At 40.8% G+C, this 26,438-nt stretch overlaps 1 protein-coding gene across 3 annotated transcripts in view; it reads left to right on the forward strand.

The window, feature by feature from the left end:
• The window catches only part of CAPS2 (calcyphosine 2), a 172,643-nt gene that overhangs the window by 72,316 nt on the left and 73,889 nt on the right, over positions 1 to 26,438 (forward strand). For all 3 annotated transcript variants that reach the window (XM_089674091.1, XM_089674090.1, XM_089674089.1), the window contains 4 exons: positions 14,144 to 14,269; positions 16,239 to 16,306; positions 20,413 to 20,526; positions 26,135 to 26,209. In XM_089674091.1, coding sequence (XP_089530217.1) covers positions 14,144 to 14,269; positions 16,239 to 16,306; positions 20,413 to 20,526; positions 26,135 to 26,209 — 383 coding nt within the window. The remainder of the gene's footprint in view (positions 1 to 14,143; positions 14,270 to 16,238; positions 16,307 to 20,412; positions 20,527 to 26,134; positions 26,210 to 26,438) is intronic.

Raw genomic sequence — 26,438 nt, forward strand, 5'->3', positions numbered from 1 at the left:
TATTATCAGCAGTTCGCCACAAGTCTTCTCTGGAATTTAAAGGTGACAGACTCCAACTCTTCTGTGACCTTTCCCCAATTACCCTTGCCAAACAGCAAGCTCTGAAGCCTATCATCACACACCTTCAGCAACACCATGTCCCTTATCATTGGGGGTTCCCCTTCAAGCTGGTCGTCTCTAGGGACAACACTCAAGTTGTTCTTCGTGATTTTCATGAGGCACACTCTTTCCTAAAGCAGCTGGGACTTCCACCTTTGTCGGATGATGTGTCCTCATTGCCGCCTACTCCATCCCGCCCTTCCGCCACCCCCAACAAGATCTAGACACCAGTTTGCAGAGGCTGGAAGAGACTCTCATGCACCCCACAATGTCCACATCCTCCTCAAACAAACGATCAGCCTGCCTAATGATTCTCTGGGGTGACCTTCTGTGGTGAATCCGGTGATGATCCTTCCCTCTTGATCTATACATGGTTTCTCCACAGGGTTTTTGGCCAGCCATTCAAAAATGGTGGATGGCTTTGAGGGAATTTCGATCCTCAGGAGAATACATTATTTTTGTCCAGGAGATCCATTTCAAATCAACTAGCTCCTTTCGTTTTGCCTCAAGATTTTTTTCCCAAGTCTACTTGGCCTTTGATCCTTCTGGGAAGACTGGGGTGACAATTTTGATTAGGACGCACTGCTCCCTTCGGGTTGTTTCCTCCAAGGTCAACCAATGAGGTTGTTTCATTATTTTGGATATTATGCTTGGTAACACTCCCCTTGTTTTGTCGAATTTATATGCCCCAAATACGGGTCAATTGCAATTCCTTTCCTAAACACTCGCCAACTTAGATTCCATTTCCACTTCGCATGTGATTGTTGGGGGTGATTTTAATGTAATTTTTTCCCCCCATAAAGACAGGAAAGTTCTTTTTGAGTCCACACCCTCAAAGCAGCAATGTTCCTCTTCTAAATCCTTCCACAGACTGATAAGGGAGCATCGTCTCTTTGACGCCTGGCGGACTAGACACCCTCTCCATGAACAATTTACTTTCTACTCCGCCCCCTCACCGTAGTTTCTCCCGCCTAAATAATTTTTTTATCTCTGCCTCACTGCTTCCCCTCCTGGTCTCCTCTGAAATCAACCCTATTACCTGGTCTGACCACGCCTCTTTGACCTTGAACTTTTTCTTCCCTACCGTTATACCCAAAACATGTCACTGGCGCCTTAATGAGACCTTTCCTTTCCACAGAACACCTTCAGGATGAACTCTCTCGGGGGCTTGATACTTACTTTAGTCACAATGTTGGCTCCGTAGCTTCTTCCTCGACCCTGTGGGAGGCCCATAAGGCGGTATTTCGAGGACTCTGTATTTCTATTGGCTCCGGTTTAAAAAAGTCCTCGACAAGTGCCAAGGCTGCTCTTATTCACTAACTGTCTTTGGCTGAACAACATCTATTGGCTAAACCGTCCATTTCCTGGCTCCAGGGGGTAACATCTCTCCGTGACCGAATCAAAGCTCTCGATTCCAGTAAGTCTGCACAATCCTTCCTTTGGGTTAAGCAGAAATTTTATGAATTTTCTAATAAACCTCATCGTATGTTAGTCAATCGACTCAAAGCACAATTCCCGTCAACGATGCCTGATCTTTTAATCCAACCAAATGGAAGCCCTACCTATGATTCCCAGGTCATGGTATCCCTTTTTGGCTTATACTATGAGAATCTTTATAACTGTTTGACCCCAGACCTTCATCCGTCCCTCACACAGTCATCTTTTGATAATTTGTTTGATCCCCTATCGCTTCCGAGACTATCACCCTCAGACATTGCGGTCCTTAATGCCGACATCATATCTGAGGAATTATTTGACACAATTAAACATCTCCCCTCTCGTAAAGCCCCGGGACCAGACGGATTGCTCTACTGCTATTATACATCCTTCATTGGTATCCTGGCCCCCCATCTCCTCTCTCTTTATCAAGATCTTTTCAAAGGTGTCACACCCCAGACTGAGTTCTCCCGTGCATATATTTCGGTTATCCCCAAACCCGACAAGGACCACTCTATTGTAGACAACTATCGCCCTATTGCCCTACTAAACTCCGACTACAAGATTTTCACTAAAATCCTGGCCAACCAACTGTCCAGACTTATCTCCAAGCTCATACATAGGGATCAAGTAGGCTTTGTACCTGCCAGGCATGCTGCAGATAACACCAGGAGATCTATTGATCTGGTTGACTTGGTTAACCATTCCTCCATCCCTGCTGTACTATTGAGCTGAGATGCTCAAGAAGCTTTCTACGGTCTAAGTTGGCCTTACATGTTTATGGTCTTGGAGAGGATTGGCTTCTTGGGTCCATTTGTGGCAGCCTTGAAGGCTCTTTATTCTTCCCCCCTTTCGCAATTCAGATTAGCCTCCTTTTTTTCATCCCCTTTCCAGATGTCAAATGGTTGTCCACTCTCTCCTTTACTGTTCATTCTCTGTCTGGAACCATTAGCTATTGCCATCAGGTCTAATCCAGATATCTGTGGGATACAATCCCATACCCATAGTACAAATTTTCCCTCTTCGCAGATGACATCCTCCTCACACTATGGAGCCCCCATACCTCCCTACAGTTTTTACATAAGACCTTGCGACAATTTGGGGCCCTACCAGGGTACAAAGTTAACACGTCGAAAACTGAGGCACTCCCACTACACGTCCCACCTGTCGTTCTGTCTTCTCTTCAGGAATCCTTTCCTTACCGGTGGTGCACCCACTCTTTAAATTATATAGGTACTAATCCTAATTCCTCCTAACACTCCATATATGAGGCCAATTTCCCCCCCTATTTATAGCAATTTCTCACTCTCTGAAACACTGGGATTCCCTACCCATTTCTTTCCTTGGACGCATCAACGTACTAAAAATGACTGTGTTACCCAAACTTCTATATTTATTTGCGACCGTCCCCGTTTCTGTCCCTATGTCCAAACTTCACTCCCTTCAGAAATCTTTCCTGCATTTTATTTGGCACAACAAGTGGCATAGAATTGCACGTTCTGTTTTGCTCTCCCTGTGTTCTAAGGGGGGCTTGGGGGCACCGGATATAGTAACCTACTACTATGCAACTCACCTTCATTTTCTCATGTCGTGGTCCACTCATTATCCTCCCAACACATGGACTGAGACTGAATCTTTGCAGCTATCTGTGGCCCATCCTTGCTCCCTCCTTTGGTCGACCTCAGTAGTGGATGTCTCTTCCTTTCGCCACCTATTCCTTGTTCCCATGCACTTTTCTCTGACTGTTTGGCAGAAATGTAAGGCTAAATTTACACTGGTCTCTGACTGTTCCTCACTGACAAATATCCTCTATAACCCTGATCTCCCAGACAATATGGCTGTGTCCCGGATGTCTCCTTGGGTTGCAGCCGAACTTTTCTAACTGTGTCACTTGGTACACCCGGTGACTTGGAAATTACATTAATTCTCAGATCTCCAGAAAAAAGCTCTTCTACCATCCCAACACTTATATATTTAGCTTCAAATACACCACTTCTTTTCTACCATGTCACCCTCATTGATCCTGGGTAAACCTACTCCCTTTGAACGTTTATGCACACAGGGTCCACACCAAAGGGGTATTATTTCTAACACATATAAACTTCTTATGGACACTCCCTCCTTATCCAATGACACTCACCTTTACATGCGTAAGTGGTCTCAATTCCTACAATGTGACATTGATTTGTTAATGTGGAAGAAAATTTGGGAAAACTCGCCTAGATCTTCTGTCTGTGTGGTCTTTAAGAAAAATACATACAAGATCATGATATTGTGGTACAAAATGCCTGAAGTTCTCCACGCTTACAACCCGAGTGCTTCTCCTGCTTGCTGGTGATCTGGTAAAGACCTTGGTTCACTCTACCATATTTTTTGGACATGCAGTTCCATTACTCCCTTTTGGGAAGATGTTTTTTCCTTGTTACAATCGCTATTGCAAACCTCTCTCTCATTTGAACCACTATATTTTTTACTAAGTCTACCATTCCCGGGACTACCTAAATCATCCAGGAAACTTTCTGTACATGTCCTGACTGCGGCTAGGAGAAGCATTCCTATCTGTAGGCTATCCTCTACTCCCCCTTCAATGCCGATCTTGTACAAAATGATTGCTGATGTAAGACAGATGGAGTATTTTTGAGGCAGTATGGCATCCATGGGATACCTTCATTTCTTCTTTACCGGACCAAAATGTAATGTCCTAATAACCTCTACACTGTTATTTTATGACATTGCTTGTCCTGAACCTATGCAGTTTTACCATCGATGTACCTTTCTGTTATGTTTCTTTTTTTTTTCTTTTTCAAACATACTGTTTGTATATTTACATGAAAACCAATAAAAATTGTTAATATAAAAAAAGAAATGTTTATTAACTCAATCAGATGAGCAGCTATCTGTGTTAAGTACTGTAATAATATGTGATAAACAGCAGAGGTCACACCACAGCTTATATAACTGAATACACACTTGCACATGTGTTTTCCAAGTCTGGAGGAACAGTTGTATATAAATGTATGTGTGTAACTGTTAGGGGAACTGTTATTTGAAATAACAAACGTTATTTAAATGTAATTTCATTATTATTATTATTATACAGGATTTATATTGTGCCATAGCGCCAACAGTTTGCGCACCGATTTACAAGAGGAAACAGGGGGCCCAGCTCATTAGAGCTTACAATCTAGGAGGATTTCATCATCTGTCATTCATTTTTTAAATCTCTCTTTTTATATCAGTGGAATCCCAGTTTAGTTTAAAAAATAAAATCCTTGAAGCACAAAAATTATTTGTATAATTTTTATTAAATCTTGCATGCATAAAGTTTGGGTTCATTGCTGAATCAGATATTTCTTTGACACGCTTGTCTTGTTGCAGAAATTTAATCTGTAGTTCAAGTAGCAGGATTAGGTTTACTAAGTACTAAGTGTAGGTGTTACCCCTAGTTAGGTATTATGCACCATCTCACTGCCATCATTATTAGTTTAGTTAGTACTTAATATTTTAGGTTACGTCTGTCTGTCTGTCTGTCTGTCTGTCTGTCTGTCTGTCTGTCTGTCTCTTTGATTTTCTTTCCGTTACTACTCTACTTCTTTAATTTTGCCTGTGCACTAACCATATGCCCCTAATACAGAAAGCACTTTAGTCAGTTGGACTTTGAGTGTTTAAGGCCAGTGGCAGTGTGACCATTGTAAGTTAGCTAGAATAGCACAGCTATTATTAGATCCAGGTTATAGGGAAATGTTTCCTCCTTGCCAAATAGGAAGAAAAGCTTCTTTTCAGTGCTCAGGGAATAGAAATTGTTTTTGCTTCAGAAAAAAAAGAGAGAACGCTAACAACTCACTAAAGTACAATGTATACTATTTAAACCTGCTTTTAAAAATATCCATATCCATTCAGTGCTTTAAGTGTTCTATTTTCGCTTGTGTAATAGCATTTTGGATTTCTTCTAATGTATAGGTTTGGCCTCAACAAATAACACTAGCCCAGAGTTTGAGAGGAATTATACATTTTAGGAAAAAACAGTGCTTCCAGCTAAATAGGGGGGTAAAAGAAGTAGTACTATACTTGAAATAATGAAAAGTAAAGAAAGTGTAAATGAAGTGATATAATACAAGAAGTCCCCCAAAGTGATGTTACTTCATGCAGAAGGAACCTTTATGTGAGATTCCAGATGATAATCCACTGTGCAAAGCAAAACTCACCAGACAAAATAGACATTTTATTTCAGAAGGTTAAACTTGCTCAGAGGTCACTAATGGCAATCAGCAAATCAGTACGACAACAAATGAAGTATAGTACTATTTGCATTGCAGGAAATGTGGCAGTGAAACAAAGGGGTTGATTTACTGAAGGCAAATAGACTGTGCACTTTGCAAGTGAAGTTGCTCTGGAGTTTAGTAAATGAGGTCAAGCTACACTTTACAAAGTTTACCCAATAACATGCAAGCAAATTTAAAAAACAGTATATTTGGTTGCACATGATTGGATGATGGAAGTCAGCAGAAATTCCCCTCATTTACTAAGCTCTGGAGCAACTGCACTTGTAGAGTGCAACTGCTTGCAAAGTACACAGTCTATTCGCCCTTAGTAAATCAACCCCAAATTCTCTTTTGGCTCAGCTGATGTTATTGACACAGTCAAAACCAGATCTGCTTAGAGGTTTTGAGCCTCCTCCATGGATCACATACCACACAGCAAGCAAAACCAATATGACATATCCTAGGTTTTACCCTTTGCGTTTCATCACTCAGATGTTATAGGATCTGCAGGGTCTGATGTGTGTTGAAGGCTCAAAGTCCAGGACGTGGGAAAATCTAGTTTGTTACAATATTGTTATTTTATCTTCTTTTAAAGTGTAAATACTTACCTTATTCCTAGCTCTAGCAGGCTCCCTCCAGTGCTCCAAATGGTCCCTCGCAGCTGCTATGTAAGCTGCGGAATGACTCCGGCCGCATTCCAGCCTCCTTAAAGTATAATGCAGGGTTATTGTTCCTGTACTGTATGTGATGACGCTGATACTATGCCCACAGACTGGAGCATCAGGCACAGGAAGGAGAGCCCTGGGGCTGGCAAGGAATCAGGTCAGTGAAACAGACTCTTCTGTAATCCCATAGACATAACAATCAATCAACTTTTACATTGCAGGGGTTCCTCACTGCAAAGGTGGATTTTTTATTTTCCCAGAGCTGGGCTCTATAATCTCTTCAGAAATGTATTTCATATTCAAAAGATGGTTTTAGGGCTTATTCGCTTTGTTTACTAACCTGCACTAAAACACTTGAATTTTACTGCATGAAAACGCAGTTTTTGCAAATATCCCATTCTTTCCTGTGTGGCCACATCACTTTAACTTCCTGCAGTTTAGTGTGTTTTTAAAGGGAAACTTTAGGAGCCTAGGCACACCTACATGTGTATGCTACTATGTAGACTGCAATCCACATGTGGGCTCCTTGAAGTGATTCATACAAAGGCAATCCCATGTTTTATTTCCCTTTTTAGAAATTCCAAGATTTTGCCTGCTTTTGCAGCTGCTGCTTGAAATTTAGATTTTTTTTTTCAGTTCTGTTTAGTCTAAATGTATTTCATATAATGTTTATAATGGAAGTAAACCACTATAATGGAAGTAAACTATTACTTTAGCTTGTGTACCTCCTTTTTGTTTCTAGAATAAATTTTATTTGCCATGGGTTTGAATAAAATGCACATATCACATTCCACTTGATGTCATTTTAAAACAGCACTTGGATAGCAGCTATTCATCTTAAAATGGATCCTGTGCATCCCAGTGGGGGTGCAGGCTGCATCCAAAACCAACCACAAGGACTAATCAGCTCCTGGGCTTCTGATGCTTTTGCAAATCGCTCCATAGGGGGCCACTATATGGATAGGTTCACATTTGTGTGGGCACAGCAGCCCATTCATAAAAATGGGCTGCTGTACCTGCAGGAGAACTCAAGGGAAAGGTCCCATCACCTTTTTAAAATTGCAGCTGCACGGAAATAGCATAGCGTTTGCACCATGCGATTCCTGCACCCATAACTTAATGAATGGCACCTCCATGCGTCTGCAAAAGAGCAGCACTTTTTGCTGCAGATTCAGGAAAATGTGCTATTTAGGCGCTGTCCTGCACCTGCAACCACCCACAGCAGAGTGAACCTAAGCTAAAAAATAAACAGAAACAGAATACTTCTGTATTATGTTTGTATTGGGAGTATAGTAACATCACAAGTAGGGGCGGACTGACCATTTGGAAACTCGGACACTGCCCGAGGGCCCGGGGTCATTAGGGGGCCCCATGAGATGCCCCTGGTACCATTTTCATAGGCTTTTTTGAGTTTGGGCAAGGACACAGGGGCCCCATGATCCCCTATTGCCCAGGGGCCCCATGATTTGTCAGTCCGCCCCTGATCACAACTGAAGTAAGGCCACTCCCTTTCAGTACAGAGGCCAATACAGAGCTGTTCTAGCTTAGTCCAGCCTCTCCCTGCAGCAAAACAACACTGCTACAGCGATCTATTGTTGACAGATTGCAGACAGCAAAAGATTACTATTGGCCTGGAGGGTTCCAGCTATATGGCGGTGCGCCATTCGTTTGCATAAATTACATTGCAATGAGAAAAATGACAGAAAAAAAATTATAATTTTTTAATATCTATTCCTAATAAGAAATCAAAGAAAAATATGATTTGCTACCAACATAAATTCCTACCCCCCCCCCCCCCCAAGCATTAGGGTAAACAAACACCTTCAAAATGAAAAAAAAAAGTTTGAGACTCAAGGAAGTTTAGGGAGAAAAAGGCTTGGGGAATCAAGAGGTTAATATAAGAGACAACAATTAAAATCCCTTGCTCTGGCTTTCAAAAATCTGCAAGCTTGTATTGCCACTGCTGTAACGGCAGAGGACTAAAAGCCAAACCATTCTATTTGTATAACGAAGAAAAAATATTTTTCAAGGATCAATATTTTATATAACTGTCAGAAAAGTGTCTCTCCTTGTTCTTTAACAAGCTGCTCACTACAGTCGTGATGACAGCTTTACTTAATAACAATTTTTAAAAAGAAAAACTATTTAGCACATGCACACTGTGCATGTACCTTTTAAAACACAAAGATAATTCTTAACGTGTGGTGTCATTTGTAAATTGGATATTATATGAGCAGGGCCGTTGCTAGACTATTTTGCACTCTAGGCAAGACCAGCTACTTGACCCCTTGCAGTGAGTGGAGGATGATGGATCCACACTCTGCCAAATCACAGGCTGGAATTCCTCAGGCAATGGGGGAGATAAAACTCTGTGACAGCAGGCAGCCCAGTCCACACACACAGAGAACACCTGAACTGAGTGATCCCACACAGTGACAGATCCGACACAACACACCACCACCAACACTGACACAGATCAGCAGGCCCAGCAGGAGTTAAAAAAGAAGGCTGGGGGATCGTGATGATGTTATCACTCACTGACACATTGCACATGTGATGGCTGGCCAGCCGGGTCACACTCACACAGACACGAGACATCAGAGTCAGACATTACCTTTCTCCGCAGGTGCAGCTCTGCGTCTGCTAATGAATGGGAAGAGATGGGCTGGAACTCCACAGTGATCAGCAGGCGCCAGCCAGCTTGCAGTAAGGGACTGAGTCTGAGAGGAACATTGGAAGGAGTGGCAGATCAATGGCTACACTGGCCCTAGACACCCGGCATCTTCCTCTGTCTTTTCTTTCTCCCCTCTGCCCCCCCCTCCCTTTGACTGAAGGATCATTCATGACGTGGCAACGTCCAACACAGAGAGAGTGCCGGCCTGTGCTACACCCAGGCAGCCCTAGGTGGCAGTGCACCCTAGGTGGCTTCCTAGTTTGCCTAGTTGAAGCATCTGCCCTGTATATGAGTGCCACAACAAGTCAAAGTCACGGTGGCAAGGTGCAGTTGCTCCAGAGCTTAGTAAATGAGAGGAAACTGCTGACTTCCATCATCAAATCATATGCAAGGAAAAAATGCTGTTTTTTTTTTATTTTCCTTGTATGTAATTGAGTATTCTTTGCAAAGTGAAGCTTTACTTTGTTTACTAAGCTGTGGAGCAACTGCATTTGCAAAGTCTAATTGCCTTTAGTAAATCAACTCCAATGTGTTTTTCTACTTAACATATGATAGTTTATATTATTACATTATATTTAAAAATATTAGGGGTGGATTAACTAAAGGGAAATACTTAGAGCTTAGTTATAGTGGTAAAGCTCTGCCAATTTCAATCTTCCAATTACGTGCAAGCAAAAATGCTGTTGCTTTTATTTTCCTTGCACCTGATTGGGTTTTTTTACAAAATGAAACTTCACCACATTCACTAAGCTCTGGGGAAAATGAGTGCAACTGCACTTACAAAGTGCACAGTTTATTTGCCTTTAGTAAATCCATCCTTATGTGTTATCTTAAAGAGGATCTTCAGTCTCCCTCCTATAATACTGTAGCTTTCGACTTTTAACCTTCTTGGTGGTAATCCCGAGTGTGGCTCGGGGTTAATTTTCAGTACCAAAAGCGGTAACCCCGAGCCACACTCGGGATTACTCCATAGTGCTTCTGCTTTCCCCTCAATCCCTACCTTGTTCTGCGATCCCACAGTGTCTGCCCACTGTGTCCTCCGGCTGATGCCGGCATCCGTTTTAAGGGTTCCGTTCCCTGCAAGCGTTGGTACGCATGGGGGCAGAAGCGGCGGGAAATTAAAAAAAGTAAAAATATGACATACTCACAATGCATTGTAATCTGTTAGGATTACAGTACTGTATCATACCATTTCACCTCAGTTTTGTCCCTAGTGCTTTGTCCAGTGCCCTTCCTGCACTTTTGCTGTTCTTTCTGCCTGGAAACTTGAGAATGTCCATGGCGTCCAAAAAGCGTCTCTTTAGGTCAAAAGCAGTTTTAGGCCAGCTAGAAAACAACGATAGTGCATTAGAATCACTTGCAGAATTGAGCGATAGTGATTTGTGGGGAAATTCAGCATCAGACACTGACATTATTGAGTTACGTTTATCATTATTATATTATTATTTATTATAATTATTTATTATATTGTAATTTATGATTTTGTGTGTTTATCATACCTGGGATGTTTACTAGACTCTTATTTGGACAGATTTAGGTGAGTTATTCCTAAGAATTATAGGCCTACAATATAAAACAACACATTTCCACGCAAAACAATGTACCGCTTTGACATTAAAAATATTGATTAGTTAGACTGTCAGGGAGGTTAATAAAAGGTCACTTACCTATAAAGGGATCCAACACCATCCTCATCCAGACTGGTTGTTTGCTGGGTCCCCCATGTTTACTAAGAACAACCGGATGTGACTCCTTGCAGCCTCCCAGTCAGGCACAAAGCCTGATGCACTTTGTGCATGGTCCCGCAGCCTTCGGGGACCTGTGACTTGTCCCAGAAGGCTGTGGGCAAAGGGGCGGGGGGTACAAACGTCCGCTCAGATCCCCCAGGGGATTCGGACAGAAGTGTGTAGGTGGCCAAATGAAGTTAATGGTAGCACATTGCCTGCATGAACTCATGCAAACCTGTTAAACTTTGCTGTGCAGATGTATCTGTACAGCCTATGCACCCCCACTCACTTTCTTTGGGCAAATACAAACTGGTAAAGCAACATGGTCTGGATAAAAGAATATTGAGATCAAGGGTCCCTGCAATAGAAGAGCTTTTATACTCACAGAATAGTACTGGGCTGAAAGTTCGACCGAGAACTTTGAATGGGGACAATTCACTAAGCGCTATCTTACCAGATGTGGTATTTTGGTAGTGAAAGCATTCTTTAATGTTTCATCTGTCAGCGGGCTTCCCTGCTGACAGCTGAATTTAAAAAAAATTGCTGGCAATTATTTTTTTTTTTTAAACGTCTTGGGGTCCCCCCATCCATACCAAACCCTTCGGGTCTGGCATGGGGGTCCCCCCAAAATTCAAACCAGACCCTTATCCAAGCATGCAACCCGGCTGGTCATGAAAGGGCTGGAGAGCGAGCGGCACCCCTCCTGAACCATACCAGGCCACATGCCCTCAATGTGGGGGAGGTGCTTTGGGAAAGGGGCCCCCCCCAAGGCACCTTGTCCCCATGTTGTTATTCGTAGATCCCCACAACCGTGGCCAGTGGTTGTGGGGATCTACGAGCGAGGGGCTTATTGGGATCTGGAAGCCCCCTTTAACCCCCCTGTGGTCAGGTGCATTGCTTTGGCCAATCACAATGCACTGTCAAGGTGCAGTACATTGTGGGGCACGATGGGCGAACAGACTTGAACGTCAAGCCCAACTCTATCACAGAATTTTCAAGTGCCAAAGACACTGACAGAGGCCTCAGTGCTTGGATGGAGGGAAGGTAGGAGACATGGGCTGCTAGTGAGGTAGGTATAAACTCTGCTGGAACAATGATTTCAGTTTTGTTTTGTTTTACCCTGAATGGATCACTTTTAAGGTGATATTAGAGCAGCCAGCAATTGCATGATCACCGCTATAGCAGTAAGATGTCACCATAGCGACACTGCATTTGCTCTGGTGACAGTATGTAAAATTTTTTTTAACATACTGTCACGGGAGCAGTGCAGTGTCGCCATAGTTACACTGTACTTCTCTGGGGGTGATTATTTTTTTTACACTGTGATTGCTTACACAGTCATTATGAAGTATAAGAAGCCACTTCTAACACTGGTGGGCTGCATTCATGCAGCCTTTGATTACTACTATGATCGCTGCCCTACCTGCGCCGCTATTGGCTGCTGGATATGTCAGTCACCGGGTCCTGGCCAGCGATTCCTGGCTGGGACTTGGTGTTCATCGACAGGGCTGAGAGGGGAGAGATCTGTGTATAAACAACACAGATCTCTCTCCTGTCAGCATGAACATGCTGCTTTGTATCTCTCTGCACAGCAGAGAGATAAAAAGCAGCATGTCTCCCTAGTAAAACACACATCACACAGTTAACCCTTTGATCATCCCAGATGTTAACCCCTTCCTGCCCAGTATCATTAGTACAGTGTCAGTGCTTTTTATTAGCACTGATCACTGTATTAGTGTCAGTGGCAGTTAGTCAGTTTCCACCCACTGTCAGAATGCCCGCCGCAGTCCCGCTATAAGTTAGCAATCGCCGCCATTACTAGTATAAAAAAAAAAAAATTCCAGTATATATATACCACCATTTGTAGATGCTATACCTTTCACGTAAACCAATTCATATACAACTATTGGGATTTTTTTTAGCAAAGACGTAGCAGAATACATTTTGGCCTAAATTTAGGAAATTTAAATTTTTTTATTGGATATGTTTAATAGCAAAAAGTCAAAAATATTTTTTTTTCTTTGAAAATTGTCGGTCTTTTTTTGTTTATAGCGCAAAAGAACCCCATAGAAGTGATCAAATAGCACCAAAAGAAAGCTCTATTTGTGGGAAAAAAGAACATAATTTTAATTTGGGTGCAGCCTTGCATGACTGCACAATTATCAGTTAAAGTAACGCAGCGCCGTATCGCAACAAATGGCCCGGTCAGGAAGGGGAGTAAATCTGCTGGAGGGCAAGTGGTTAAAATGGTTTAGGTACAATAAGATGTGGAGTGCAATTACTGATTATGGTCCCTTTCACATGGGTGCTGTGCTGTAGATGGTTGAGCTGCATTTTTAATTCTCCTCAGCTTCCTGTGAAAACCAGAAAATTGCTGCCGGACAGCCCCATATTAATTGCCAGCTGCCAAAAACTTGTGCTTTGTGGTGTTGCTAAAAAAATGGGGGCATCTCACATTCAGGATGCATGTCACCCAAACACATTTGTGGTGAGGTGTGTAGGCAGCACATCCCCTCCCAATTGCCTGCTAACCACAGGTTATCCATTGCTGACCATGCAATCCACTACGGATTGAGAGTCAACAGCTAAGCCCAAGTAAAAGAAGTCTAGAACCTCTTTTTGCAAAATTAAAAAAAAAAAAATATGCAGTGGGCTGTATTAACTCACTCTTGCAATATCAAAAGCATGGCACTGCAAAAGCGTCCACCATGTAACTCTGCATTTGGCATGCATTTACCTTTTTTTAAAACCTGTTATGCTAACAGAATTTCAGCCTGTCATTCCAGAAGAGACTGAACTAAAATAGATTCATCCTGCATAGCGCAATTGGTTATTTTCATCTTCAGTCTGTCATCTTACACCCACAAGTTAACTTTCTGTGACCAAGCTTCAGTAGTGCTTCTATTTGAACATTATTCATACTTCTTGATAAAATTTTCTTTAAAAGAATAATTTTTAGCTGTACATTTAACTGGCTGCTGCTTGTAGTAATGCCAAAGTCTCTGGACAGTCGAGAAATTGCGATGGGGGGATTTACTAAAACTGGTGCACTCAGAATCTGGTGCAACTATGCATGGTAGCCAATCAGTTTCTAATTTCAGCTTGTTCGATTTACCTTTGACAATAAAACCTGAAAGCTGATTGGTTTATATGCAGAGCTGCACCAGAATTTGCACTGTCCAGTTTTGGTAAATCTCCTCCTATGCGTTTTTTTATTTAAAAAAAAAAAGGTAATTTGCCAACTGATTTACTTGCTTTGATTCTTCTCTACTGCTTCAGCAAACAGAACCGCCTGAGGAACCAGGTTTTGGCATCATAACATCGTTGGATGATAAGGTTTACCTTCAGCAGTGCTACACCAGCAAACCGTATTCGGGACAGCATAGCCTCAGGAAACTGGAAGCTGTAAGTTGTAGAACAAGAGTATCTACTATTATAATCCACTTGGGGAGCTGCATACCATGTAAACACATCTAGCTTTAAAGACCATAAACCTTTTATATAAGTACATCTAGAAAGTGTACAGTGGAGTAATGAAAACATAAAACAAAAATCATTGTTTTAAAAGCCATGAAAAAGCTGAACTGTGATTCCTTTCATTAAGAGAATTTACCTTAAAGCTAAACTTAAGGAATTATATATTTTAAATTTATATTGAGCCAGCTTGGTTACATGTAATTATCTATGTGTCACATCCAGATGGCCACTGGAGATGTTTAAATCCGCTATTAGTAGTCTGTACTACATGCAATCAATTCTCTTATATTCTGGCTGCTGCTGGGGCAACTTGCCATCTGAACACTAAAAATGGAGTTCCTCAATCCCGTAACATTCCTGTTCAGCACTTTTTGTTGTATTTTTTCAAGGGTGTTATCTAATTGAATGAGGTGGTGGTCATGACATCTTCTGCCCCTCTTCTCCACCTTGTCTTATTAGGCTAGGTTCACACTTGTGTGGGTGGTTGTGGGTGTAGGAACAGGTATTCTGCATTTTCAGAGTTTTAAGTGTCTGTAAAAACATGGGGGGGGGTGTCATTTCTCATCTGAAGCAACACATGGTTTTAGGTGCTTCAATGCATGCATTTGTTTTTGTACGGATAGTTTTTGGACATTTATTATGCAGAGTGAGTGAGAAGCATACAAAATAGGGATTTTCCATGGAGGAAAATTCAAAAAACCACACAATAAATGCCATTCTATGGAGAAATGGTTAGAAAATCCAGCAAATTATATTAAAAAGTAGCAGATTATTTCATGATGTCTACTATTACAGTCATTCTTATATAGGGTTCCTCCAGAGCTTGCTAGGGGTTCCTTGAGCTGTAGTTGATTGATCTCCGATCTGATAGTGCTTGAATAGTTCCAGGTTTAGTGGTACTTAGCAGGGCCAGTGACATGTCAACAATGATCTTTCTAGCTGTTGGTATCGGAGGCATAGCGACTACCACTGTAAGGGGGCCATTCTTCCATTCTTCCTTTGACCTCCAATGTAAGGGGCATTCTTTTTCCAATGAATTGATTTTAACGGGGGTTCCCTGAGAACTAAAATTGTTTCAAAGGTGCCTCTGGAAAGAAAAGGTTGAGAAAGGCTGAACTATTACAATTGTTGGTATCCTGCAATAATTTGACTTTGTGTGGGTAGTTTTACTCATGACCATAGCTCCTACTTCTAGAAGTACTTTAGGGATATCTGAAGGACATACATTTTCAAGCTGAGACTTCAGTTATAGATATACTGTAAATAGAAGACTGTACAGCCTTTTCTTTAGCAAGGTTACATTGATTGGTTGGTATACAATGTCCAGAGGTCACCTTTACTGGCTGGAGAAACTCACTTGATAGTTATAAATCAGGAACTGACAACACTGTATTCAGCTTGTTTATTGTTGCTGAGATTTTCTTGAGCGATGTCTAACCCTCCACTACTTTAATGTGGATATTTTTTGTCTGTTTTAACAACTTCTCTGCAACATAAACTTCATAAAGGGTTTGCTCAGTGCTGCAAGGTGTAAAACCAAACTGTGTTGCTTAGCTTTGCTTAGGATGTGTGCATTTTAATGCATTGCTAAGCAATGCGCTGTAGATGTTCAAGTGCTGAAAGGGATTTACTGTGTTTTTTTTGTACTGGATGATTCTGAATTTAATTGGAGATGTTGCTGACATTTCAGCTGCTTTAGGATATGCCTGGATTCTTAGCTCATGACGGGAGTCTGGCAGAGGCCTTGGAAGCAAAAAGCTGCCTTAGAATAGCAGGATGAAATCCCCTTGTCACTTGTAAATCTCAACACTGTCTTGAAATGCACATTAAGTTGATTATCCTACTTTCAGTTAAACTAAAATGTTTTTTTTTTATATTCACCTGGTTGTAATTGCAGGAAGACATGGCTGCAGAGAGAAGAAAACAGGCTGTTGTAGAGCAAGTTATGATAGACCAGCTCTCTAGGTATAATGTAATATGTAGACATATTGAATATCATACTCTATTACTGTACTCTTTTCACCTTTACTGTTCTGTAACTAGATCCTTGATTCAAGCCTTCTTCAACTTTATTCTTCTGAAAGTAGATTTTTGATTCAAACCCTATTGTGGCAAAACAGTAAAGTCCTCCCTCAGTGCCAGTTTGATTCTAGTCTGTCTTTTATTTATAATGGAGGAATAAAGCTGTTCATAAACAATAGGCAGTGACTAGATGTGCATTTATTATCTGACAGCTGCTGCCCATTCTTTTTTTATGGCATTTTACAACATAGACGTGTCTAATGTTATTTTGCAACAGTAGTTTGTCAGCCAGTAATTTTTTTCCATCCAGTAAAGAGTCATTGGGGGTGTTAACATTTTTCCCTATACACATAGCCTTGGGGATGATTTACTTAAACTGGAGAGTGCAGTCTGGTGTAGCTGTGCATGGTAGCCAATCAGCTTCTAACTTCAGCTTGTTCAATTATGCTTTGGCAAAAAAAATCTGGAATCTGATCAGTTTCTCTGCAGTGCTGCACCAGATTTTGCACACCCCAGTTTTAGTAAATTAACCTCATTGCATTCCAATCTTGCTAAATAACAAAAATCAGGAATTGCTATTAGCATCTGTCGGTACATTTTACCACTGATAGCATTGCCTTGATGTGTTTTGTTGTATTAACAACAGAGTGGATCTTTATTTTTCAACAGGGTATTGTAGCAAGCTATAGTGAATTTTTTCTGACCTGGTCTAACCATGTATATCTTATGATAATATTGTACAGACCATTGTAGTTATTTCAAAGGGTACAAAAATAAAACACAGGTTCACTTTTATATAATACAGATCTAGCTTTGGTAATGGATTGCCGGGGACTACTTTGAAGGTTGTTGTTCTTAAGGGCAGTATTTTCAATGAGAAGCTAAAATCAATAACATGTGAGCATGACCTCAAACTAGCAGGAGGAAAGTTCAAAACTAATCTTAGAAAGTATTATTTTACCAAAAGAGTAATTGATGCTTCGATTAGACTTCCAGCAGAGGTAGTCAATCAGTCAACAGTAAGTGGATTCAATCATGCTTGAGCAAACATAGATCTATACTCAGACAAAAAGTTAAAAAAGAAAACAAATATACATTTTTAAAAAATGGAGCAGACCATTTGGTCTTTTTCTGCCGTCACTCTTCTATGTTTATTTATTTATTTCAGGTATTTATATAGCGCCATCAATTTACACAGCGCTTTAAATACTAATCAAACCCTGTAAATTTTAATACTAGAGATGGACTTTAGCTTTAAATGCTTGTTAACCAAATCCATGTAAGCCTTGGAAGATCAGCAAGATGAAAAGGAAAAAGAGGCTTTTCCAAGATCTTAAAGTAAACCTGTAACAATATTACCTACTAATAACATAGTATTTGGTTAACAACTTTCAGTGCAAAAAAGGTCAAAATGATCAGTAGGATTCAGACACAGGCAGCTAAGGTTAAACGCAAAGCCAAATTTTCCTGTAAAAGTTGAGCTTGGCCCCACCCTCTCCCTATAGGTTTTTTTAAAGTCACACTTTTCTTTCAAGGTCCAGTTTAGCTGAACTTGGCTTCAGATGCCAACTTCAGCTTTTACAGGAAAGGTGGACTTTTGCATATATCTTTCTTCCCTGGTCCAGCTAAATTCACTGTGCGGTGCCCGATCCTGGGACTGCAAAGCATTCGCTCAGAAAATGTTAAAGCTGGGGTGCCCATTAAGCATACACAGTATGAAAATTTTTGAGCAAAGACTGTGGGATGCTGAGCAGGATGTACAGTAAATATTGCTGTTGTAAAATGTATTATTAGGCCTCATGCACACTGGGTGTTAGTTGTATAAACTTGTGTTAAAAACACAAGTTTTTCCACAGTTTTTAGCGTTTTTGCATAGCATTTTTTTTTCATTAGCGTTTAGCCGCATTTGTTAGCACAAAAACATTTTACCTTAGAAACGCTCAAAAGCGCTGGTTTGCATTTTACCGTGTTTTACTGCATTTACCAGCATTAAAGCGTTTTTACAACTAAGACTCCTCTTGAAACCCACTAGTTCTGGGGGGTTTTTCCCAGCCAGAAAACACCCCTGCCAAAAAACCGCTGATGAAAGCATATGTGTGCTTGGACACATAGGATAACATGCTGGGGAGTTTACTTGCTATAGAAAACAACGCCAGAAGCCAAAAACAGTAGCTGTAAAAATGACCAATGTGCATGAGGCCTAATTCAAAAATTATAGAGGTCCTACAACACCTCGGGATTGATTAAAACTGGAGAGTGCAAAATCTGGTGCAGCTCTGCATAGAAACCAATCAGCTTCCAGTTTTTTTTGTCAAAGCTTAATTGAACAAGCTGAAGTTAGAAGCACACAGCTGCAGATTTTACACTCTCCATTTTTAGTAAATTAATCTCCTTGAATAGATAATGTATTCTTTCTGTTGTGTTTTCTCTTAGGGGTGGCATGTATTTCTTTAATCATGGCTCCAGTCTATTTTTTGGCAAATTGTGATGCTCAATGATTCTCTTCATAATCAATAGCACATATACATATGTATATACACACATGTCTCACACTGGGTGACAACTTTTTTTTGCCACAACACACATCATGGCAATGCTACCATTGGTATATTTAATTTAAAAAAAATCATTCTTAAAATATGGCGTTGGACTCCCAAGACCTTGGGGTTGATTTACTAAAGATAAATAGGCTGTTGCTTTGCACTTTTCTGGCAGTACAGTGAAAGTCTGTTGAGAAACTACTCAAAAATGTATGCACTATGAGACTTATCCACTCAGGCCTTATGAACAATGGATGTTTAGCCCCAGTGCATGAAATCTGGCCATTTCCTGCAGGCGGAAGGCATGGACACACTTCCAGCCCTGCTGCCAGCAGCCTTTAGAACCCTATGAGAGGCTTAAAGCTTCTGCACCTGGTTTAAGGCAGTGTGTGCCCAGGATAAATGCCCGAAACACAGGCTGCTTGTGTTCCAATCGTGCATCCCTGGGCATACTACCCTAAACGTTAGTACCACTTGGTACATTGTCCAACTGCAGCAACTTTCAACCTCTCTTAAAGATTTAAAGTTGAATTCAGACTAAAACTAACTAAGATTAAAACTGCTCTCACCTCCCTTCTAACACCTATACTAACTATCCTGTGAAAGGAAGATGCATATATTTACCTATTCTCAGAGCACTCCGGTCTGATCACGTGATCTCCCCAGCGAATGACTTCAGGGGAGAGGAGAGAGCGCTAACAACAGACGGAATGCCTGGGTGCTGATGTCACCCATAGGCTTACTATCCATTGTCAGCTCTTTCTTCTCTCGCTTGAAGCCGGCGACTGGGACCTGATCATTTAACTGGACTGGAGTACTCTGAGAATAGGTAAATATAAGTATCTTTCTTCCACAGGGTAGTTAGTATATGTGCTAGAAGGGGGTGTGAATAGTTTTAAGCTTAATTAGTTCTAGCCTGGAATTACACTTTAAAAGTTGCTGGCAGTAGGGCTGGATGGTGCGCATATGCCTTCTGCCCACACTAAAATGCCAGGATCTGATGCACCAGTGCTAAACACCCAGCATGCATGAGGCCTAATTCGTTCTCTCATAGTAATCCAGCAAGGAAGCTGACTTCACTGCTTTAAATACAGATAGCCAGCAGGAGGTAAAACTTTCATATCTGGAGGTGACAATATAATGAAAATATTGATTTTGCAAATGAAACGTGAAAAGTTTTTTAAAGGTAAACAAAAATTAAAATGTACAAAAGGTTCCCTTACTAAATACAACTCACATGTGAACACAAGTGTCTAAACTACATTTCCTCTGTGTCCCCCAAAGCTCTAGAACAGAAAAGTTAGAACACAATCATCAAGATTAATGATCTAATGACATCAGCAAGCAATTATACTTCTAAGCAGCAGGCAGCCTCTTTTGTCAAGTTTATTTATTCAGTTAATAGTTTGATAACATTTAGCATCATTTGTTTCTCATTATTATTATAAAGTCAGCGTTTACATTTTGCTTTTATAGCTGAAAGTGCATACTGTGTTGTTGTGTTCATAGGGCTGTTATCAGTGACCCAGAGCAAAATGCAAGTTCATCCATTCTGAATAATCCTCAGCAAGATGTAACATCTGCCCCTCTCCGCTTCAAGAAGAGAACCTTACATGAGACCAAGTAATATATATATCTATTCATTTTTTGTCTGCTTAAATGAAAACACTGGTGTCTATTGCTTTAGTCTTGCTTTGATCCTCAAACACTTCTTGGAAGGTAATTTTATTAAACATTGAATAACAGTTGAACACTGATCAACAGAAATCAACTTTTTTATTCTCAGAGTGAAAAAAGATCTCTGCAAAGTGGTTGTATTTAAGTACAATGGAACAAAACATAAAATAACTGTCTGTATAAGTATACAAACAAAAAAACATGTTATACTTGCCCACTCTATGCAAACATATTGCACAAAGCAGTCCCTTTCGTTCTTTTTGGCAGTTCCCCACTGGTGTTTTTGGCTGCTCCTTTCTGTGGATGCCTTATTAGCAAGCCAGGTGCTAAGGAGGCACTCATGCCCGCACGCTTCTGAATCAGGCTATGTGTGTTCATAGTTGCACACAGTGCCTCCCTCCTCACAGGAGTTTGATTGACAGCAGCAAGAGCCTATGGCACCCACTGCTGTCAGTGTCTCACAGTGTGAGAGTAGGAAGTGAGATCAGCGGTGCTGCAGCCGGGACAGTGCTGGAGCAGTAACAGAAGTCAGGTAAGTGTTTAGGGCTGGGAGTGGTAGGAGAGGTAATGGGGAGTATTTTACCTTAATGCAGAGAATGCATTAGGTTAAAAACCCATTTGGACTTTAGACCCACTGTAACTTCAATTGTCCAATCATGGACAAATGAACTAAATGTACACAGGAATTAAACAGGAATTTACTTTTCACATGATTGGAAAATTTAAGTTACTATTTACACAACATTGTATGAAAATTCTCAACTCCATTAGAAAATTAACCTTGACAAGTCAGAAGATGGTTATAGAATTTCCAAGTCCTGAATATCTCTTGGAGCACAGTTAAATCAATCATTAAAACATGTAAAGAATATGGCACACCTCTAAACCTTCCAAGGGTAAGCCATCATTTTGTGGTGCTAAGTAAGTCATATAGATCCCCTGCAGCCAGGAACAAAGACCCCCAGCAAGAATAATTCCTCTCCAGTGACAATAGATCATCTCAGCAACAATAGATCCCCCCAACAACAATAGATCCTCCCCATCAACCATATATCCCCCAGCAATAATAGACCCCCTGAAACAAAATCCCCTCCCCCCCAGCAACAACAGATCAACCCCAGCAATAATAGATCTCCCAGAAACCAACAGCAATAAACCCTTCAGCAACAGTAGACCGCTCACTCAACGATAGATACTCCCAGCGACAATAAATCTCCCAGGAGCCAGCATCAATAGACCCACCAGGGCACCCCACCACCCCTGCTATTACCTACATTTAGTGCTGGAGGTGCTGGAACTGCACTCCTTCACATTCCTGCTGAAAAAAAGCCCTGGTTGTATGTGATTAATCACTAATGGATGCTGCGACAGTATTTTAGTAGAACCATTGCTACTCTTCCATTAAAAGAGGCAATTTTAGTAGTTCAGCTGATATGTTTAAATCACCTATGTATCGTAGGCCTAACTTTCACTTTTTGTCTGGCTATGTTCACTTTTCTTTGGTGATTCTTACGTATATTTCTTACAATCTTCCTGGCAGTATATTGCTCCATTCTTGAAAAACAGGGCTAGATTTTCAGGGGCACAAGACAAGGATGCCCATTATCACCTGCTCTTTTTGTTCTCGCTCTTGAACCTTTAGCTGCAGCCATTCGAAATCACCCGGATATTTCTGGTGTCCCCTATGCTGGCACTCAATATAAGGCCAGCTTTTATGCAGATGATGCCCTTTTGGTTTTAACCAATCCTCTCATCACTCTCCCCAATCTCCAGGTCATATTGGACTGTTTTTCGACTATATCTGGCCTCAGCATCAATTTGTATAAAACCACAGCATTGAATATTACACTCCCTGCCAACCTGGTTGAACGGTTGCAGACACAATTCCCCTACCGTTGGGCATCCCATTCTCTGGCTTATCTTGGCGGTACACTTACTTCCTCCTACTCTACTTTATTTTCTGCTAATTATTACCCCTTATTGTGCTCTGTTACTTCCCTGCTTCATGACAGTTTCCTTCTTTATCTTGGATTGGCCAGATACATGCTGTCAAGATGACTATTTTGCCTAAGATCCTGTACTTTTTCCGCACTCTTCCTATTCAGGTCCCTTTTTTTCTTCGTGTACTGCAAAGCCAGATTCTCAGTTTTATCTGGGCTCATAAATGTCCCAGAGTGCCTAGAGCCACTCTATATACTCACAGATTACAGGGAGGTTTAGGCGTTCTACACGTTTCTAGGTATTACTTGGCGGCTCAGATTTTCCAGTTGTCTATGCTTCATGCCACGACAGGTATCCCGTTATGGGTACTCTTGGAATTACCAAACTGTGCTCCGCTTTCCTTAACGGCATTGCTTTGGCTTGCGCCTAAGTTATGCCCTCCGGATTTCATCCCTATCATGCTTCACAGTTTACGAACCTGAGATTCTGTAAAATATTCGGGTAATATGATTTCATCATTTCTACCTCTTTTGCCAATCACGCATAATCCTTTATTTCTGCCAGGCCTAGAACATCCCCCTTCTTTCTCTTGGTGAACCTCCCATGGCTTTGTTATTGTACATGATTTTCTGAACGCTCGTACGTTTTTTTCATGGGAGTCTCTTCGAGAATCAAGGGGGGTCCCGCCATGGGAATATTATTGGTATTTGCAATTGCGCCACTGGGTCCTATCCCTCCATCGTACTTCTACATACCCTTACCGCAAAACAGCCTTTGAACACGTTTGTCAGCACTCCCCAGGGTCCCCTGGTCTCATTTTTGTAATTTATGCCTCCCTTAACAGTAGGTCCTCCTCACCACCCCTGTGTTATGTCTCTCAATGGGAGCGAGATCTGGGTGGCTCGATTGCAGCGGAGGATTGGCGTAGGGCCTGGGGGATAGTGGCGAAATGTTCATTCAATACAGTCACTCTTGAGGTACTGGGTCCCGGCTCGGATTGCTCACTTTAGTCCGACTGGCGGAGATAGATGTTTCCGGAACTGTGGTCTACACGGGGACGTCTTACACATTTGGTGGTCGTGCCCGCGATTGATAGGCTACTGGTCTAGGGTTTTTGGTCTGCGACAAACGCTATTTCACATTACAGTCCATAGGGATGCAAGGTTGGCCCTTCTGCACTGTCCAATTTTGGGTCTGTCTAAATCTCAGCAGAAATTGGCATCCTACCTATTTATTTCGGCCAAACGTGCCATAGCTCAAGCTTGGAGAACACCTTCGGTTGTCTTCCACGGGGTGAAGACCCGGATGAATGATATGTTGATCAATGAACAGATGTCTAGCATTCGTCATGATTCTCATCCGAGATTCCTTAAGGTTTGGGAACCTTGGATAAGATATTCCTTGCCATTCCTGCCCCCTACTAGCTATGGCCTCTTGTAGTTGCTGCCTGTGCTAGCCCTGGATCCATGATTCTCCTAGTCTCCCTTTCCTCTATGTTTTCTTTCTGATTCCTTTTTTTTTTTTTTTCCTTTCTTCTAACCTTTTTTCTTTCCTCTTCTCTTTACGGTATTATGTTGGACTACTGCTGTTAATATTTGGTTCGGCTTTTTGCCGTCCTTCCTTGCTGTTATTGGACATTTTGTTATTTGTCTAATACAAGTCAGCAGGATGTATCTGTTTCTGTGTTATTGTTATGCTCGGCCCCTGCGTGGGCGTATATTGAGCTTGTTGAGTTCCTAAAACAAAACTTTCTTAATAAAAATATTGAAACAGAAAAACAGGACCAGGTAGAAATCTTTTATCATACATTTTTTTCCTGATTATTTTTTACATCCTTTTTTCACTATTTTCTCACAGTGTATGACTCATGTTGTGACTGCATTATAACATTTCAAAGTCATTTCAAAAGAACAAAGACCTGCTAAGTAGATTAACTTGATTGGAAATCTCATGATATGAGATTCACTAAACTAAATACCAGTAAAGCCAGAAGTTATACTCATCCATTGACAAAGAAGAGGGGAAACATTTGACTAAAACCGCTTTAAATTTACATCATGTCATAGTGAATATATATAACTTTGTTTGGCTTTGTACTTGGATAAGGGCACCATTTCTTTTTTAAACACAAAGGGGGTGATTTACTAAAACTGGTTCACTCAGAATCTGTGCAACTGTGTATGGTAGCCAATCAGCTTTTAACCTCAGCTTGTTCTATTAAGTGTTGGCAATAAAACTTAGAATCTGATTGGTTTCTGTGCAGAAGTGCACCTGATTTTGCACTCTCCAGCTTTAGTAAAGAAACCCCACAATCAGTTTTGGTTGTAAATCTGTGTTTCAGAAGATGAGTATCCCTTTAATGAAAATAGAATTATTACTCATAGATGTAGTTATCAAGTTTATTCCTTTTTTTATTTTTGAAAATCAAACATATCCCATATATTGGAATATGCAGTCCTATTTTTAAAGTATATTATGATGGCAATGTGAGTAGACAAGCAAAACAACTAGGTCTTCAGGATTCAACCAAATTCCACATCTCATAAATTTAAAGTTGGACTTAAGGAAAATATAAAAGACACAAATAAATGCAACTTTTTAATATTTAATGTATCAAAAAGGACAACTGTACCTTTGTAATAAGCTGCCCTCACCTCTGTAAATGCTGCCCACAAGTTCTTATACTTAACTTCAGCCACAATATGGCAATTTTCACGCTGCAGCTGAGCATAGAACTGCAAAGCCTTTCTCCTGTAAATAGAGATTTCATATTTTCACACCATAGCCCAACTCATTCAGAGTATGTCTTTCCCATAGGAGGAAATAGGGCCATGGCCAACACATGCATAGTGCAAACTTTTTGAAGAAAATGCTATGCGGTTCTGAGCAGAGCCATACAGGGTGGATCGAGACAAAAGTTAATTATAAGACCTAGTGAGCTGCACTTGGGGAGAGGGGGACTTCTTAAAGTAAAAATTCAATTTTTAATGCAAGCAAAGTAATATTTAAATCTGACTTGCTATTATCCTCTTGCTGTGTACTGTACTGCCGGTACAGCAGCTTAGTTTGAAAAAGCAGACTCAGGAGCAAATCAGGTGTGTTACAGTGCTAACAGGAGGAGCAAGCAGAGTAACAAAGAGATTAACCAGTGGTGTGCTGCTGTCCCTTTATTATTCAGTTACAGGGTGAAGTTAGAAAAAGACCAGGTCCCCTCTCTTGCTAGACAGGACTGGACCATAGGGCAGAGCTATGTACATCTTAGGACTAGACAGACAAAAATACAAATCCTTTGTTAACTAAAACATTTTTTATGTATTTCATCTGTGTATTTAGCTGCATGCCTAGAGTTCAGGTTTTATTTAATAATTCTGTCATACATACACATATCACATTTGAATTTGTGCACATGATCAGCAGCATTATCATGAATATTATCTTTTTTTTTAATGGGTTGTGTCAGTGAGCTCAAGTCTGATTTCATCACATATTGTACCACAACAGTTTTGACTATAGCATTATTGGTCTCTGCTGAATACTACAGTGAAAAAACGTGTAATGTCATGTATTTTTAAAGTAATATGAGATGTATAATGTTCTCTTAATTTGTATACAGGATAAAAACAAGGTCAACATTAACGGAAAACATGTTGTCACACAAGCTATGCTTTGATGCAAGAATTATATGCAGGTAATTAAATTTTAATAACCTTGTTGAGAAACTATATTAATACATTCCTATTTTCAAAAATGATAAGCAGAAATTCCCATATTGTGGGTTAGAGGTCACATTGTCAATTCTGAGGGTTTTGGGTTACTGTTATCCTACATTTTGTGAGGTTCTTAACCACTTCAGCTCCCGCGCCTGTACACTTCCTATAGACCACAGCAATTTTGCAGTTCTGCTATGATTCTATTGA

Source organism: Staurois parvus, unplaced genomic scaffold (genome assembly GCF_062004578.1).
Source record: "Staurois parvus isolate SC_StPar_1 unplaced genomic scaffold, SC_StPar_1.0 ptg000147l, whole genome shotgun sequence".
Taxonomy (NCBI): Eukaryota; Metazoa; Chordata; class Amphibia; order Anura; family Ranidae; genus Staurois; species Staurois parvus.